This window comes from Podarcis tiliguerta (genome assembly GCF_965153285.1).
Source record: "Podarcis tiliguerta genome assembly, chromosome: 9".
Lineage (NCBI taxonomy): Eukaryota > Metazoa > Chordata > Lepidosauria > Squamata > Lacertidae > Podarcis > Podarcis tiliguerta.
Window position 1 is genome coordinate 415,786 of NC_139542.1, and position 18,479 is coordinate 434,264.

The window sequence follows — 18,479 nt, forward strand, 5'->3', positions numbered from 1 at the left end:
CAGAAGGCTGGTCTAGATGGGCTGTGGCACCGATTCAGCTGTACCCCTTGTCTCCTTAGTGCTGCCCTCCGTTAGCAGTTGCATGGAAATCTGGGTTGCCACTTGCAAGAAAACTGTTTTGGCAAAGGGTGCTACAGCCAACCATTCCCAGTCCCGGCCAGATTCCCAAAGGGTCCGCCGTCCCCCCCCCCCCCCATTCACAGGAGACAAGTGTGGCCCCACTGCAAGTGTGCTTAGACCTCTGGGTTTTGAGTCCACAGGCTGGCATATGAGGTGGATTTGTGGACAGTTTGCTCCGTGAAAGTTTGCTCCGTCTCCATTGTAACCCCCCATCCAGCAAGTGGCCCTTGCCCTAGCTAGGGAGCAATACATAAATGCAGCCCACCATTCATGTTGCTGCCTGCTGATTCTCTAACCCCATTTGCCTTGCCTCCTTATAGAGACTGGCTCAGTTGCTTCACTCTGTAGCCTGGAGATTGCATGACTTCCTCACTGGGCAAGAAATCATGCGAAGCATTCCCACTGCTTTTCGGAACGAGTCATTTGCACGCTTGTACTGCTCCCACTATTTATTTTATTTCATTGCAACCCACAAGCCCAGGGCTGAAGTCCAGCTGCAGACTCTGCCCCCAAACACAAAATATTTGGATTTTTGAAATAAAAAATCAGCTCTAGCTTGAAAGGAGTTTTGCAAGAGTAACAACTTGTAGATTCTCAGTCACACTCTCTGTGAATTCCTCAGCTGAAATACAGGCTACACGAATGAATGATTTAAAAGTTTGGGATGATGGGAGCTGGGGGCCAGCAAAATATGGAGGGCAACAGACAGAAGAAAACTACTTCACAGAAGCATAAAAATTGGAAGAGACCCTAAGGATCATCTAGTCCAACCCCTAAAAGGCAGGAATACGCAGCTGTCCCATGTAGGGATTGAATCTGCAACCTTGGTGTTAGCAGAACCATGCTCTAGCCAGCTGTGCTATCCAGCCTTAAGGAGTTGCTGCAAGAGGCCTGTCTGATGTTTTGAGCACACTAGTGTGATTCATACAGAAGAAACGGAGGCATAAGCTAAGCATGTGCGCTTCAGTGGGAGAAATCAAGTACAGTGCTCTGTAGCAAACAGTCAAGTTTGCTTCCAAGACACGTTCAGATCTCAGCCGGGAGTGACAGGTCCAGTCCTGGGCACTGAAGCTCAGACAGGTGGATAAGTCAGGATACAGGGATGCTGCAAATCTTAAGGGGGCTGTGTTTAGATTAGACAAAGGGGGGGGGAGCGCAGACCATTTGGCGTTTGTGCTGGCTGTTCTCATCCAAATACGAGGATGGCAGTTAAAAAATGGGAGCCACTACGGCACTCCTTCTAAGAACAAAACCCCAATTGATTTATCAAATGCCAGGGAGGTAAATTCAGAAAGAATGTGTGCCTTCATCAGAGACTAAAAAAAGAAAAACTCACTGGATTCAGGTTACAGGGCACCTTTGCTGAGACAGGAGGATGGGCCACAATGAGCCAAGACCCCCTTCCCTGGCCCAGTTACGCATCTCTTGATCTATGGAAAGAGGGGAGGGGGATATTGCTTATCCCAGCCCACACTTGTAACTGTAAAAGGGGGCTGAACTTATAAGCTGCAGCTGCCGCAGCACGCAGGTTTCCACAAAGGAGAGCTGCCACACAGACAGCCCCGCAACACACACTCCAAACAAGAGCCTCTGAGCCAGGGGTGTCCACATCTCTTTAATAATAAGCACGCACTGCTGCCCCCCCCCCAGCGCCTCCACGGGGAGAAGCGCCTCCACTCCCAAGGCTACCAGGCACTGGTATGGTGAGGACCCAACAAGCTGCGTCGAGCAGCCTGCCCAGGGAAGGCCAGCTCCCCGCTCCCAGCCCAGCTTGGTTGGAGCAAGGAGCAGGGGGTGGCAAGAACCGTTTCATCCATGCAGCCAGCAAACCCCAAACCCAGTGCAAATCCCCAGGGGGAGGGAGGGAAGGAGGCAGCCCCCACCCAGAGGAAGAGCTGCACCTTGTCACCAAAGGCTACGGAGCGCAGCGGGAGACACACACACGCACACACACAACTGCTACGGTAGTCGGGGTCCGGCAGGTAGTCCAGGCCCAACCCACCCCCCAAGAGACAGGGCACAAGTCCACAGAAGGCTCCTAGGGAAGCACCCAACCCAGAGGGCCAGAGGGGAGCAGACCTTTGGTCACAAAGCTGGAAGAGAGCTGGGGAGGCGCACTACGGACTGCCTAGGCAGGGAAACAAGAAACAGAGCGTGAGATCTGGCTATGGGCAGAGGGCAGTGTTGGTGCTAAGGCGTAATTCTCCACAGTGAACTGCCGGGCGCAGAAGCCCTTCCTGCCCGCCTCCTGCTGCCGGGCGCCAGGAGGGCGGCAGTGGCGGAGTCCCGGGGGTCAGGAAAGGGCCGTCCCCGAAAAGCAGGGAGGGGAAGTCAGCCAAGCAGGGCAGGCGCCCTTCAGACAGGCAACGTAGGCGAGGCGGCCAGTTCTTCGGGGTCGCCTTCCGCCTGCCCCGAACACAGGCTCTGGGCCTCGCTGCCCGGGGGAGAGCAGGGGACCCCTTTGGCCAGCAGGTGGGCCGCCTCCTCCTCGCTGTCCTCGCCAGCCGCCTCTTCCTCGTCCTGCCCTCGCCCCACCTCGATCCCCGAGTCGCCCGTCAGCCGGCGGTGGCGGAAGTGCTCGCCCTCTTCGTCGGGCCCTTCGTCGCTGTCCGAGACTCGCCGGGAGTCGCCTTCGAAGAGCTCCACGCTGGAGGAGAAGAGGGCGTGCTTGGGGGGCGCGGGGCAGGGCGCCAGCTTGCCCGCCAGCTCCCAGCTGCCCCCCGGGCTGCTGCTGCCCCCGCCGGCCCCTTCGGCATCCGCCTCGCCCTCGCTGGGGGTGCTGGCCTCCGTAGCCGACAGAGAGGTGCTGCTGGGCGACGTCAGGCAGCTGGACTCACAAGAGCAGCTGGTATAGTTCTCCGAGCTGCCCGTCAGAGTCAGCGTGCTGGAGCCCAGGCGGCTGGCCGAGCCTCCCAGGATGGCACTGTAGGGGGGTGGCGGGGTGGTCGGGCGATGGGCCACCTCTTCGTAGGCAGGCAGCTTGAAGGAAGCCAGCATCCCTGCAGAAGGAGAAGGCGGGGAGGAGGGCAGAGAGACCGACTCAGCACCACCCAGGGCCGCAGAAGCAGGCGGACATCTGAGAGCCGTACCAGCAGGAAGGGGTGACGCAACCTGGGAGTCATTTTGGACTCACAGCTGTCCATGGAGATGCAGGTCATTTCTGTGTCCAGGGCAGCTGTCTACCAGCTCCATCTGGTCCACAGGCTGAGACCTTATCTGCCCGCAGACTGTCTGGCCAGAGTGGTGCATACTCTGGTTATCTCCCAACTACTGCAATGCGCTCTACGTGGGGCTGCCTTTGAAGGTGACCTGGAAACTACAACTAATCCAGAATGCGGCATCTAGACTGGTGACTGGGAGTGGCTGCTAAGACCACATAACACCGGTCTTGAAAGACCTGCATTGGCTCCCAGGATGTTTCTGGGCACAATTCAAAGTGTTTGTGCTGACCTTGAAAACCCTAAACGGCCTCAAAGGCCCAGGAGACCTGAAGGAGTGTCTCCACCCCCAATGTTCTGCCCCAACACTGAGGTCCAGCTCCGAGGGCCTTCCGGCGGTTCCCTCCCTGTGAGAAGCAAAACTACAGGGAACCAAGCAGAGGGCCTTCTCGGTGGTGGTGCCCACCCTGTGGAACACCCTCCCATCAGATGTCAAAGAGATAAACAACTACCTGACATTTAGAAGACATCTGAAGGCTGTTCAGGGAAGTTTTTAATGTGTGACATTTTAATGTATTTTTAATCTTGGAAGCCGCCCAGAGTGGCTGGGGAAACCCAGCCATATGGGCGGGGTACAAATAATAAATTATTATTATTAAGTGGCAAAGCAACCTGCTCTGCGTGTCACAGCTTCTGGGCTCGAGGGCTGGCACCGCTGGGTTGTAGAAGACCTGGAGAGGCGTAAATAAGGGCCACTGGCCTGCAGGCCCCTGAATGTTGCTGGCCTCCAACCCCCATCAGCCCCGGCCAGCATGGCCAATAGTCAGGGATGATGGGAGTTGTAGTTCAGTAAAAGTTCTGCAGTCTCAGGGGTGTGTGCCAAGTTCTGAAACTGACAAAAACGTTGCCGCCTTCGCATCAACGGAGGGGCACCTACATGGGGCTCAACTGCTGGCTCTGAAGGTTTCCCTCAACGCTTCTCCTTAAAACAGCATCGGCTGGATATGATTTAAGCAAACAGCATCCAGAACTAGATGTTCTGGCCTAGTTGACCCAATCTCTTCCAATCCCCTAGTTCGCAAGCCTTAGCTGCTGGCTTTAAATGTCTGAGGCCCACCAGCCACAACAGGACGGGGAAGGGCCAGAACGGGTTCCAAAATGGTGGCAGGTGAGGCAGCATTTGGCACCATCATCAGTGGCCAATTCCTGACCCTGATTTCTCTCAATACCTAATCCATTTTGGGAGATGGCAGAATTCTTTGCCATGTGTTTTCCTTGTAGCAAGGAAGTCTACAGTTCACATTTCCTCAAGCTAAGGGCATTTTCTCTGGAGTTTTAATGACAGCCTCCACAATGTGTTGATCCAAGTGGAGAAGCCATCTCCTTGTATATTTTTCCTTTCCCACCCCACAGGCCTCACAAAGTATTTTCTGTAATTTATTCTCCGCTTCTCCTTCTGCATTCAACTTGTACCTCTGCCCCTCACAAATCCCTGATAGTTCCCCCTTTGTCCTTTGATACGTATTTGGGTTTTTGCTCCTGTAACAACCTTCCTCTCTTATGCCATTCCTGTCTATTCCCTATTTATCACTCTTAATATTTATTATTGTTCCTGGTTCTCCTAATACCCCTTTTTCCCCAGAGAGGGGGCCTTCCTTCCCCTGAACTCCTCTGTCTCCCAACCACCTTTAATCAGCAGGCAAAAGGGTGGCCCAGAGGCCTGCCAGCCGGACCCAGAGCTCTGGCTGAAGGACCTGAGATCTCTGGGGATATTGGCTCAAGGTGCCAATGGCCCCTGCAGCCCTAAGTTTTTGCTCCCCTCCCTCCTTCCCTCCCAGCCCCGTGGCACTGCCCCACCCGCTGCCCCCACAGGGGCTGGGCGAGGCAGAGCCCAAGAGAAAAGGCGCTACTCACTGAGATCCATCATGGACGGGGGATAGTTGCAGGCACCGTGGTAGGCAATGAGGTTGATCTCCCGCTGCCGCTGCTGCTGCTGGAGGCGCAGTTTGGCGCGGCGGTGCCTGTAGGCGCAGCAGCAGCTGAAGAGGATCAGGACAGTCCACAGGAGCCAGAACCCTGCCAGGGAAGGGGCAAAAAGGAGGAAGGTCAGCTATGGAGGAAACAGGCCCACTCTGGCCCTCCTCTCCTAGGTAGTTTGGGGAGAGACAGCTGCTGCTGCTGCCTGTCAGTGTGTAGACAATTCTGAGCTGCACGGACCAAGGCTCTCTCTCTCTCAAGAGAAGGCAGCTGTTCAATACAGCCTGTTCAGAATCATGGGGACTAGAATCCTGCATTATTTTAAGGTTACGAGCCACAGCTGCCAGTCAGCATAGAAAGCTGTTGATTTGCTGAGTTTTGATTCTTGTTTCCTCCCTGGCTCCTTTCCTGTGTGCATATTTACTTAAAAGAAAGACAGTAAGCCTGTGGGGGAAGAGGCTGCCTTGTTTGGATTGTATGTCAGCCCCTTGGGGAGCTTGTTTGCCTGAAGAGCACCTTGGGGAGGCCCACAGGGACGTCAAGGCAGAGGCGCTAAAGAAATAATACACAAGCAATACTGAGCTGCGCAACGGGTCTCACTTGGCATAAGGCACTTTCTGAGGTTTCTGTTAAATACAGCATTTTAGATGGAATCATGAGGACTACAGTTCAGTGGCTGAGCATCTGGTTTTCCAAGCAAGAGGGCCCCATGCTCAATTCCCACTGTCAGACCGGGACAGCCTCCCGGCCTGAAATCTTAGGAGTTGCTGCCAGTTAGTGTTGGATTTCCTGAGCTAGATGGGTCAATGGATCCTTCCCAGGCTGCTGTGACACAGAGGCCTCTTCCTCCTTCCCTCCTACTCACACCAGAGCTCGTAGTAGTAGATGCAGCAGCCGGTCTCCCCGCAGCAGTGACCCGTCTCGCACACGTACGGCTGGTCGTTCACCCCAGGGCAGAACTCACGCGCCTGGACCAGAGAGAAGAAGGGGACAAAGCTGGGAAAGGTTCAGGAAAAGGGCACCGAAAACGCCCAAGGGCAGAAGAGGCAAGAGGTGACATGACAGAACTGTATAAAATGATGCACGGGGAAGGCGGAGAAAGAAAAGTATTTCTCCCTGTCTCATCATCATTATCACCATAATTTATTATTTCTAGCCCGCCCATCTGGCTGGGTTTCCCCAGCCACTCTGGGCAGCTTCCAACCGAACATTAAAAACACAATACAGCATTAAACACTGCTTTAATATGTCTTTTAAAAGTCAGATAGTTCCTTATTTCTTTGTCATCTGATGGGAGGGCGTTCCACAGGGCAGGTGCCACCACTGAGAAGGCCCTCTGCCTGGTTCCCTATAACTTGGCTTCTCGCAGGGAGGGAACCACCAGAAGGCCCTCGGAGCTGGATCTGAGTGTCCGGGCTGAACAATGGGGATGGAGATGCTCCTTCAAGTCTACTGAGCTGAGGCCCTTTAGTGTTTTCAAGGTCAGCACCAACCCTTTGAATTGTGCCCAGAAACGTACTGGGAGCCAATGCAGGTCTTTCAGGACCGGTGTTATGTGGTCTCAGCGGCTGCTCCCAGTCCCCAGTCTGGCTGCCGCATTCTGGATTAATTGCAGTTAACGCGAGAACCTTTATGCCAGTAAGTTTCTGGGCTGGTTTCAACCTGTAACGCCTTAAATGGCTCAGCACCACCAAAGCCCATGGTCTGTCTCTCCCCACCTGAACTGACCTGGACTCTGCAAACATCATCTGAGCTCCTTCTTTGTGTGCCTCCTCCATGAGAGGTCCGGAGGGAGGCAACACAAGAACGGGCCTTTTCTGCGGTGGCTCCCCGCTTGTGGAATGCTCTCCCTAGGGAAGCCTGCCTGGCGCCTTCGTTAGGCCCCAGTCAAAAGAATTCCTCCTCTTCCAGGCCTTTGACTAACTAAACAAAGTATGGTCTTTAAAAACGGGGGTGGGTTGGTTTTTATTTGTTACTACGGTATGTATTTTGGGCTTCTATATTGTAAACAGCCCTGTGATCTTTGGATGAATGGTGGCATAGACATTTAATTAATGAAATAATAAATAATGATAATGAAACTCCAATTGACATCCTGTGAAGCTGTCGTCGCCGCCGCCCCCCAAATTGCATGCCTCCCTTTATCCGTAGATTTGATCCTCCTTCATGCACCACATAGCCTTTGGAACTCGCTGCCACAGGAAACAGTGATGGCCATTGACCCGGATGGCTTCAAAAGGAGGCTGGGCAAATTCTGGAAGGAGGAGAGGTCTGTCCATGGATCCTACTAGCTGCCATGCCTCTGCTCTGTATCCCACAGCTGGAGGGAGCCAGGTTTCTGCATCCCAACTTCTGAAAATCTCAAGAGGGCGCTGCTCCCAGATTCCCTGTAAGGGGAACCTGCTGCTGCTGCTGCTCATCAGAGAGGGCTCCACTTTTAATTTTGTTTTTATTTTTTTATCAATGTCATTTTAAATTGCGACTGATATTAATGCTGTATTTTTAGTTTTAGATTTTATGATTGGATATTGGTTTTCTATTTGGCTGTGCCCCTTTTGATGTGCCCTATTTATTGCTTATGTCTTTTGTTCTGTCGGTATAAATCTTGTCATGTCGTGAGCCGCCTCGAGAACCGTTTTAACCATGGAAAGGCGGCATACAAAGAAAAGGATGAAGATGGTTGTTACGGAAATTACGGGGCGGGGGGGGGGCACGGAAGATGATGAGGAAGATGAGGACCCGTTGGGCCGCCCTGGGGAAGAGGCTCCTCTGCCCGATGCCCCCGCGCCCGGCCTCCCGGTGGAGCCTCCCGGGCCAGAGGCAGTCTACCTGGCCCGGCTCCCGCGGCCCCCTACCTGTCGCTCCCGGCCGAGCAAGGCGGCCCAGCCGGCCTGGGCTTCCCTCCCGGGCGGAGGCCTCCTCCGCTCCATGACGCCGCCGTCGCCGTCGCCTCAGCCGCCTACAGCCTTCGCGGGCGCCCAGACGCCGCCGCCGCCTCGGCCTCCTGGGGCCCGGCCGCCGCCGCCTCCGCCCGCTGCCCCGCGGCGCCTCCGGCCCTCATTGCCGCCTCCGCCAAGGCCGCCCAGGCCGCCCGGGGCTCCGGCTCCGCCGCCTCAGCCCAGGCCGCCGGCCCCGCCGCCGACGCCGCCATCACTCGGGGCCGCGGCTCCCGCCCCGCCGCGCCCGGCCCTCCAATCGGCGCCTTCCGCGCGGCTGCCGGCCAACCGGCGCCCGCGCCTCCGTCCGGCGGGGACCAATCGGCGGCCGGCTTCTCCCATAACAACAGCAGACAAAGAGGCCAGGGGCCCGCCCTCCGCGGCGACGGAAGGGGCCTCCAGCCAACGAGCGGAGACCACCTTCGTAACTGGCGGCGACGCTGGCCAAACGCAGCGCGAGGGGCCGGCCGAAGAGCCGATGGACGGCAGGGCCGTCCAAGGGGCGGCGGAGCTTTGCGGAAACAACCCCTCGCCGGGCCCGCCCCCGGGGCGCTCTCGGCCAATGCGATGCGGAGGGGGAGGCGCGTGTTGAGGGAGCCGGCCAATGGGAAGCGGCGAATCTCGCCTCCTCGGGGGAGCGCGTGAAGCGGCGAAGGGAGCGTTTCAGCGCCTGCGCAGAGAGAGAGAGGGGCAGCTGGGCTCTCGTCTGAGAAGTCGCGCGAGAGGATGAGCTGGGCCTGGAGCCGGAAGTGGAGCCTCCCTCGAGTAGAAGGAATGGTGGCGGGGAGGTTCGCTTGAGGCGGGCGGCTGAGAGGGAGCCGGAGGCGGGCGGAGCAGGGGGCGGAGGGGCGGCCAGGGGCTCGGCTGTGGTGGAGCTTCCTGTGGAGGTTGAAGGGGGAACTGGGCCTTCCGGGGCCTCGAAGCAGGAAGAGAACCGGGAGAGGCCCGTCAGTCACCGCTCCGAGGTTCCTCCTGGATAAGGAGCAGATAAGTGGCCGGAGGGTCCGGCGCAGCCCCGTCCTCATGAAGAGAATTATTATTAATATTATTATTATTTTCAGAAAAAATACTGGTTTTCACAACATTATAATCAAACAAACACATGAGACAAACAAACATAAATCATAACTTTATTGACAGTTACCCTTATTAACATTGTCAAGTGACGTCCTCGCTGCCCCTTGGTTGAATTTCATTGCGTGTCCATTTGACGGTTTTCCAAATCAAAGTTCTTATAAAATTTAACTTAAACATTAACATCCTTCGATCTTTACATTATGAAATTAAACATATTAATTCATCACTTAACATAAATAAAATCCTAAGCCAATTAAGTATCTGCAAGCTGTTTTCATTTAACTAAGTTTTCATTAAATTTAATCCACTCTTCCTGATACTCCTCCTCCTTCTGGTCGCGGACTCTTCCGGTTAGGTAGGCCAGCTCCAAAAAATCCATCATCTTCATCTGCCATTCTTCCACCGTTTATTGTTAATAATAGTATTTATACCCCACCCATCTAGCTGGGTTTCCCCAGCCACTCTGGGCGGCTTCCAGCAAAATATTAAAATACAGTAATTCATCAAATATTAAAAGCTTCCCGGCTCCCTGGGAGAAAAGGCAAGTGGTGACATGACAGAACTATAAAATGATGCATGGGGAAGGTGGAGAGAGAAAAGTATTTCTCCCTGTCTCATCATCATCATCATAATTTATTATTTCTACCCCGCCCATCTGGCTGGGTTTCCCCAGCCACTCTGGGCAGCTTCCAACCAAATATTAAAAACACAATACAGCGCCAAACATTAAAAACTGCTTTCAGATGTCTTCTTAAAAAGTCAGAGAGTTTATTTCTTTGACATCTGGTGGGAGGGTGTTCCACAGGGCAGGCGCCACCACTGAGAAGGCCCTCTGCCTGGTTTCCTTCCACCAGCCCATGTCTGGGGGTCTGAGCAGGGCCAGGTTTAGGTTTGATGAGGCCCTCAGCTACTGCAGGTAATGGGGCCCTTTATATGTCCAGCTGTCCTTTGTCAACAAATTGTCGCTGTTTTTTGTGTTGAAGAGATGCTATATGGTAATTTATGGACCTAATAGGTATCTAAAGCCATTCGCACATAACAAAATATGTATTTTATCGAAGTACCATATTTTTTGCACCATAACACTCACTTTTTTCCTCCTAGAAAGTAAGGGGAAATGTCTGTGTGTGTTATGGAGCGAATGCCTGCGGGTGGCGGGGATCTGTTGCAGTCGTGAGCAGAGGATCCATGGTTCCCCTTCCTTCCCTCCTCCGTGGTTACAAAGCATGGATCCACATGGATCCTCGATTTTTGCATTGGGCTACTCCAAACTCACTGTCAGATCACATGTCTGTGACCACAGCATGAACCACAAAATCATATATCCACTATTTCGTTTAGAATATTTTTTTTCTTGTTTTCCTCCTCTAAAAACTACGTGCGTGTTATGGTCTGGTGCGTGTTATAGAGCGAAAAATACGGCAATTGTTGAGCTGAAATACAATTAAGAAGTATATTAATAGTGAAATACAATTAAGAATTTTTAGGGGGCCCTAAGCTATAGCTTTTTCCCAATAGTGATGTATGGAAGTGAGAGCTGGACCATAAAGAAGGCTGATCACCGAAGAATTGACGCTTTTGAATTATGGTGCTGGAGGAGACTCTTGAGAGTCCCATGGACTGCAAGAAGATCAAACGCATCCATTCTTAAGGAAATCAGCCCTGAGTGCTCACTGGAAGGACAGATCGTGAAGCTGAGGCTCCAATACTTTGGCCATCTCATGAGAAGAGAAGACTCCCTGGAAAAGACCCTGATGTTGGGAAAGATGGAGGGCACAAGGAGAAGGGGACGACAGAGGATGAGATGGTTAGACAGTGTCCTCGAAGCTACAAACATGAACCTGACCAAACTGCGGATGGCAGTGGAAGACAGGAGTGCCTGGCGTGCTCTGGTCCATGGGGTCACAAAGAGTCGGACACGACTGAACGACTAAACAACAACAAGCTATAGCTTGTTTAGCTTATGTGTAAATCCGGCACTGGGGCTGAGCACCACCAGGGCAGTGTGGGGGGCTGAGCTGCTCCTGTGCCCAAAACCACCTGGGGCTCCATCACAGCAGCGTGGCATCTCCACAGAACTGCCCCGAAAGAGGGCAGAGCATGTTTGCTCCTTTGCAGAGGCTGCCAGTCATGTCAAAGGAAATCATTGAAGTTGATGATACAGGAAGTCTGCATCATTTTAAATTCTTCGCCTCCTCCCCGGGACTTCCTCGTCCTCACTTGGGATGCAATGCCTCAGGCAGGTTGGAAAAAGCGTCTCAGCAGCAAGGCAGTTGGCGAGGAGGCAGCCTATGGCGGTTCAGAAGGGTTTTTGTTGTGGATCTACAAAGCATATCTGCAAAAATTGCCCTGCCGACTTAGACAGCGACGACAAACTGTGTCAGCAATCCCAAGAAACTAAAGCAGTGGGCTCATTTTGTTACAGTGATGTAACACTGCTTGGCCTTCAAAGCGCCACTCAGGGTGACATCGTTCTGTGTAACTCCTGTGACTGCCAAAGCAGTTTCAAATTCAGCTTTTCTTGGCAAAGAGCATGGGTCACCATGCCACGGAAGTGTAAACATGGCCTTGGGTTTTTAATTATCAAGAACATTTTGTATAGGCCACCTTTTGAAGCATGGCTTGGTCATTACACAGCGGAAAATACAATGCAAGAAGAATAACATTAGTATTAACAATTACTGTCAATCTGCCTTGCAAGGGCTATCACAAGGATTACTGAAATGTGTGTGATTTGAAGCCTTGAAGTATGTGTTAAGGATGGACAAATTAAAGAGTAGTGTGTCTTGAAAACTGAAGGACAGAATCACTTTTTTTTTTTTGCAAACACAAAAAAAGTATTAACAATTTCTATTAAAATGTGATATTACCCAATTCACTTAACTGACATGTGGTTATTGGTTCATGCTGCCGGGCACACTGGTTAGTTTATGGTGGTTTAAGGGGTGCATTTTAAAGTATTGTATACTTCAGACTCTCACAGCGGTGCTTAGAATCTAAGCAAATTTTGGAGTGGGGTCATTGAGGGACACTAAAGTCTTAGGTTGTGCGGTGTCTCTGCCATCAGTTGTGGGTGGGTGGGTGTCTCTGCCATCAGTTGTGTAGGCCTGTAATGTGTGTTAGTTGTTGTGCTAGAAAGATACAGGTGAGCCCATCCCAAGACTGGTAGTTTGAAATTTGGTTGGCTTCTAACACAGTAGCTCCCACACCTCTTTCCATTTTGCCCCATTGCTATGATGATGATGATGATGATGATGATGATGATGATGATGAAATGTGTACACAGTCCTTTGGAAGATTAGAACCTTGCCGCTGGATCAGGCCAAGGGCTTGTTGAGTACAGTATTTTCTTCTCACAGTAGCCAACTAGATTCCTGAGAGACGCAGATTTCACTGCTTCTTCCCAGATTTGCCAGCTGGACCGCCGTGCTTGGCTTTAAATAGACTGTGCAGTTAGTTAGAGACATGGCATCCCTGCAGCAGTCCTTTCTAAAATGGTTTGTGAAAACCACACCAGTGTCTCCCCCCCCCCCCCCCCGGTCTGGCCACCCCCACCACTAGCACCTCTAGAGCTCACTGTTAAAGGAAGGGATGAAAAAACAAGCAAATGATGAGACCAGCCATATGCACTTCTGGGTATCTTTTATCTTTGCTGTGTCTTTTATTACAATAAATAAATAAATCACCAGTGGAACCATGTTTCTCTAGGGCAAAGTAGATCTGGGCAAGGAACCCAAGATCAAACACCTAGTTCCTTCCTGTCTTACACAGGCGTGAAAAGAAAGGAGAGGCTCCGTTTTACAACTGGGAAGGGTTTTTTCTCCTTCCCCAAAGATCCAGGGCAAGACTACTGAGGTCACCTCCTGCCAATGTTAACTTCCTGTGCCACCACAGTAGCTGCAGCAGGAGTCTTCTCTCTCAAGAGCAGCTGCCAGGAGTGCAGTCTCCGCTGGGTCCCACATGAGAGAGACACTTGTCTCTTGGTGCCACAGGGCCAGTTGCCTTGCCACCCTCTTTGCCAGCCCTGTCAGCAAAACCCGCAAGACCCATCTCTGGCCATCACTACAGAGAGACAAGCATGCTCAGGACCATCAGAACAGCCTGCCCAAGGCCATCTCCACATTGGGGGTGGGGGCGAAGGTCTTCCGCATCCTCCTTTGGATCACAGAGGTGGCATTCCTAGAGGAGTTCCAGGCGCCCAAGGTGGTCCTCCTCTGGCAAGGATGGTGTCGCTTAGGCTGCCACCTGCTGGAGCAGCAAGTTCTTCTTGTAGCAGGCCAGGCTGCAGAGCGGCACCCCAGTGAGGGAGCAGGAGTACCGCTTGAGGTTGGGACACCCACCGACTCCGCAGGGGGTGGGCAGAGGCACGGCAGGCGGCAGGGAGGGCAGCAGAGGTGCGGAGACCCCCAGAGGGAAGGAGACCGTGATCCCGTCGGCAGCGTTGCGGTAGGAGACCATGGGGGCGGCGGCTGCTTTGGCCTTGCGCTCCCGCAGAGTCTTCACCTTGGCCTTGCTGGTCTTGGTGAGGCGCTCAATGGTCTGGTTCTTGTTCTCCTCCGCCTTCTTGGCTGCCTGGAGGCGCCGCTTGCGAGCGCGCTCTTCTCGCTTCACCAGCATCTCCTCCGTCAGCTCCTTGGCCTTGTAGCCCATCGGGAGCTCCAGCAGCGGCTGGCTCTGTTGCTTGTGCAGGAGGGCTTTCTGGAAGGCAGGGAAAGAAAGAAAAAAAGAGAGAGTGAAGAGGCTGGCAGCCAGCAAGGCCCAGCGGCAACTATTGAGCGTCAATAAGATACAACTCTGACGGTAGATTTTATTGCATCAATGGATGAGGTTGAATCCTGAGAGGACAAAAGTACTGTTTTTGGGGTACAGGGGTTGGGCTGGTGTGGAGGACTCCCTGGTCCTGAATGGGGTCACTGTGCCCCTGAAGGACCAGGTACACAGCTTGGGAGTCATTTTGGACTCACAGCTGTCCATGGAGGCGCAGGTCAGTTCTGTGTCCAGGTCAGCTGTCTACCAGCTCCATCTGGTACGCAGGATGAGATCCTCCCTGCCCACAGAGTGTCTCTCCAGAGTGGTGCAGGCTCTAGTTATCTCCCGCTTGGACTACTGCAATTTGCTCTCTGTGACCTGAAAACTACAACTAATGCAGAATGGGGTTGCCTGTAAGGAGGGAGAGCAAGAACAAATCCCTGCTCCCACCCCCTGCAGAAGCATCAGCCCCTGACAGACTGAAACTGGAAGCCCCTGCTCCCAGGCAGGCAGGCAGGGAGCCACAGTGGAAGCAAACTTGCTTGGGAGGCTGAACCCTCTCACTCCTAAAGGAAATACTGTAAGAACTGTTACTTTCAAGACAGACCAAGGTCATGGATACTGCTATTTCATCTGGCCCCGTTTTCCTTCTGGATCAAGTATTCCATGTGTTTAAGCTGCCCCAGAGGCCTTCGGGGTCTCCCAGGCATCGCGTGACACATTCACTCTGGGAGCAGAGCACCAAAGGCTGCCTCAGCTTCCCCAGCGCGGAGCCCCGTCTGTGGTCCCCAGCGAGGGCTGCCATAGCAGCCTCCTCCTCCTTACCTGCCTGGCTGTGAGCAGGGATTCGTCCACCTCCTTCTTGAGCTCCCCGTTGTCATCCAGCTCCCCGCGCTCCAGGGCATCCAGCCAGCGCTGCTCCTCAGTGTCGAGTTCCGGAAGGGGAGACGGCTCCAGATTACTGTCCTCATCTGCATTTGTGTGCAAGACAAGTTTGCCTTCACTTTGAGTTGCAGCATTGCAGGGCGGGGGGGGGGGCATCTTATATCGCTGCTCTACCTGCACCTCCTGTATCTACCGCCAGGGCTGGAAGGGACAGCAGTAGCAGCCGCCAAGGAAGGACGGCCCGGCCTTTGTGGGACTGACAGCCAGCTGCTTCAACAGCCAGGGGATTCAGCTGCAGAATGGCATTTGCTGCAACACCAGAGAACGTTGGGATGGGGGACTTTTATGCACCTTTGCCCCGTTTTAGTGACTATTGTATCACTGCCTGTTTTCTTTTGTTATAAAAGTTTAAGCCATCTTGGGAAATTTGTTTAGTAAGCAGGGTATAATACACTAAAGAATGAGGCTACTGTTAATGAGAGTAGAACATTTTCTGCAGTCTTAAAGGCAATCACAAGATGACGTTTCAGTTCATTTTGGAAGCAAGTGACAAACACACTGGGGCCATAAAGTAGCAGAAGGAAACTTGGGAGCTGCCCAGAGTGGCTGGGGAAACTCAGCCAGATGGGCGGGGTATAAATATATTATTATTATTATTATTATTATTATTATTATTATTATTATTATTATTTTACCATGAGTGATAATTGCCTTGCTGTTTTGCAAGTCTAAAGTGGTTTCACTTTAAATTGCCTTGCTGTTTTGCAAGTTCAAAGTGGTTCCATAGTCTAACTGTGTTTATGGCCGTGATCAATATGTTGTAATCAGGCAGGTAATCTTCCTGTCCTCTTTTGGGGACCATATTGCAGCACAGCCTTGTCACCTTACTAAATAAGCAGCCCTACAGCTGGACTAGCTAACGTAGAGAAAGAAACCACACTGCTATACACCAGCAAATCTAGAAGAACTCCAGCAGCTCCCTCCAGCTGTGGCCTATGGGTTTCCACCGGAAAAGCATCACTCACTTACCCAGCCATGCGCGATATTGTTCAATGGGCACCCCTTCCATCGGCTCATCCTCATCATCCACAACCATCAGTGGGGAGGGAGAGCGTGGCCTCTCGGGAATGACGGTGAAGGTTGGCACACTGGGAAGACAAGAGGAAGCCAATGAATTCATCCCCGTAAACTGGAGGACCCAGCGATTAGCTAAACCCAGCTCTGATGGGCGAATGGGTGGTAGCGAGGGGGTCTCCAAGCAAAGCAGTTACGGATCAGAAAAACCTGGAGGGCACAACTGAGCTAAGTCCCTCCTCCCTCTGAGAGGTTTGAGCATTTTCTAGAAACAGTGCAAAATACTCTCAACTAAGCTGTGTAGCACAGGTGGTTTCAACATCGCTTGGAGTCATACGTCTTATCTGAATGGCTTAGATTTTACATATATGTTAGATATGACATCCACCGTATGCCAATGGTTTGCCTACAACTCCAAGAAATAAATCCAAAGGTTTCAGAGGAAATTAGGCTAGAGAAGGGAACCAGGCAAGGGTGCCCACTTTCCCCTCTGCTGTTTATTTCAGTCCTGCAGTCAAAGCACTGGAGCTGATACAAGAGTTTGGTCAGGTAGCAGGATTCAAATTAAACAAGAGCAAAACCAAAAAAATCTGGATAATGAAGAAAGAAAACTATTACAAGAAAAAATGGGCCTGGATTTTGTGAAAAAAGTTACATTCTGGTGGAGATCCTGCTACCTGCCTCTTAGTGCCCAGGATCTGTCCTCCAAGCTTGATCTTGAGCTTCAGCTGGGGCTTCGGCAGGGCGGCCAGAGGCTCCACAGGCGCCAGGCCCGCCTCCTCGCGGTGATGCCTCTTCTTGTGCTTCTTCTTATGCTTCTTGTGCTTCTTCTTGTGGGATCCATGGTTGCTGGATTCATCCTCATCTCCTGCCAAGGGGTGGGGGGCAGAGAAAGAAAGCAGAACACCATAGCAGTCAGCTCAGCAGCTTCACGGTGCAACAACCTCCCTTCTTAACCAAGCCTTTGGCTTTTAATTATCCACAGCCTTTTCGAGTGGGTGGGCTGTTGAAATGTGTCCCCCCCTCTTTCTTGGTTTTTATGTCTGCACGCATTATGATATATGTGGAAATTGTTTTCCATTTGGCTGTGTGATTTTTGAGGTGTTTTATTTATTGTTTATGATTTTTGCTACGTTGGTAATTGTGTAAATCTTGTCCTGTTGTAAGCCGCCTTGAGCACTGTTTTAACTATGGAAAGGCGGCATACAAATAAGATGATGATGATGATTTTGGATAAATACAGGGTAAAGAACAGCTTCTATCCGTGGGCCGTTAGGCTGCTGAATGGAAAGATAACAACAGGGCAACTGACTTTCGGGTTTGGTGGGTGTGCGTCAGTAAACGAGGGGAATTAAGACTAAGAGAACTGAGTGGGGGGTGCTCCTGTAATCTCACTGTACAGTGGTACCTTGGGTTAAGTACTTAATTTGTTCTGGAGGTCTGTTCTTAACCTGAAGCACCACTTTAGCTAATGAGGCCTCCTGCTGCTGCTGCGCCGCCAGAGCACGATTTCTGTTCTCACCCTGAAGCCAAGTTCTTAACCCGAGGTACTAGTTCTGGGTTAGCAGAGTCTGTAACCGGAAGCGTCTGTAACCCGAGGTACTACTGTATACAAGTTGTACCAGTGACAATAAAGTATTTCAATTCAGTTCATGACGATGATGCACGCTTGTTTGTTTGTCAAATCATTTTGCAAGTTGCTTTGAGTTCCCGTCGCGAAAAAGTGACTTATCATTTTAATAACGGACAACAAAGGCCTAGAACAGGCAGAGGCAAACTCTGGCCCTCCAGATGTTTTGGGACTACAATTCCCATCATCCCTAACCTCTGGTCCTGTGAGCTAGGGATGATGGGAGTTGTAGTCCCGAAGATCTGGAGGGCCGGAGTTTGCCTCTGCCTGGCCTAGGAGCTGGGAGAGACCTAGGCGACCAGTCGCTCGCTCGCTCGCTCGCCCTACCTGGCCGGGCTGTTGGGAGGACGAGAGCCAGGCCCGCCCCTTGGGACTCCCGGGAGGAAAGGGGACCAGGCCCAGGCCGACCCGGAGGCCTCGGGAGAAGCGCCTCCCGCCCCGGCCTCGCTCGGCTACTCACCCCGCGCGGCGCCTTCCATCCGGGCTCCGGCCTCCGCCCTCCGCCACGACTGACTCATCGAGCCGGCCCGCCCAAGACGCGGCGGCCTCCCGGGGGGACGCAATTGCGGGCGGACAAGGCCGGCGCGTGCAACTGACGCACTTCCGCTGGCGCGGCCGGAGTGACGTCACGCCATAGACAGACTGTCACAGACTTAGTAATATAGACTCGCGCGGGGTCGCTAACTTCCGGGTTCGTTTGATGCTTAAAATCATATGGACTCATAAATTGCAGAGCGGGAAAGGGACCCAAGGGTCATCTAGTCTCACCCCGTGCCATTATTAATTTGCTATTAATTTTTAAAATTTATATACCGCATACCCTATGCCCTTTTAAAAGATGACTCTTTTTTCATTAGTGGGACTGAAAGAAAT

The 18,479-nt window shown here is 52.4% G+C and overlaps 2 protein-coding genes across 2 annotated transcripts; both read right to left on the bottom strand.

Moving 5' to 3' along the window:
• Window positions 1–1,722: 1,722 nt before the first annotated feature.
• On the bottom strand, window positions 1,723–8,269 carry WBP1 (WW domain binding protein 1). The gene is made up of 4 exons (XM_083398640.1): window positions 8,111–8,269; window positions 6,121–6,223; window positions 5,193–5,354; window positions 1,723–3,119 (listed from the first exon to the last, which is right to left on the bottom strand). The coding sequence occupies exons 1-4, from the start codon at window positions 8,183–8,185 to the stop codon at window positions 2,476–2,478; spliced, it is 984 nt and encodes a 327-aa protein (XP_083254766.1). The 5' UTR covers window positions 8,186–8,269; the 3' UTR covers window positions 1,723–2,475.
• A 4,624-nt stretch (window positions 8,270–12,893) lies between these two features.
• On the bottom strand, window positions 12,894–18,198 carry INO80B (INO80 complex subunit B). Its single transcript, XM_083398646.1, has 5 exons — window positions 18,067–18,198; window positions 16,658–16,844; window positions 15,932–16,050; window positions 14,843–14,988; window positions 12,894–13,966 (listed from the first exon to the last, which is right to left on the bottom strand). The coding sequence occupies exons 1-5, from the start codon at window positions 18,122–18,124 to the stop codon at window positions 13,502–13,504; spliced, it is 975 nt and encodes a 324-aa protein (XP_083254772.1). The 5' UTR covers window positions 18,125–18,198; the 3' UTR covers window positions 12,894–13,501.
• Between the last annotated feature and the right edge of the window lie 281 nt (window positions 18,199–18,479).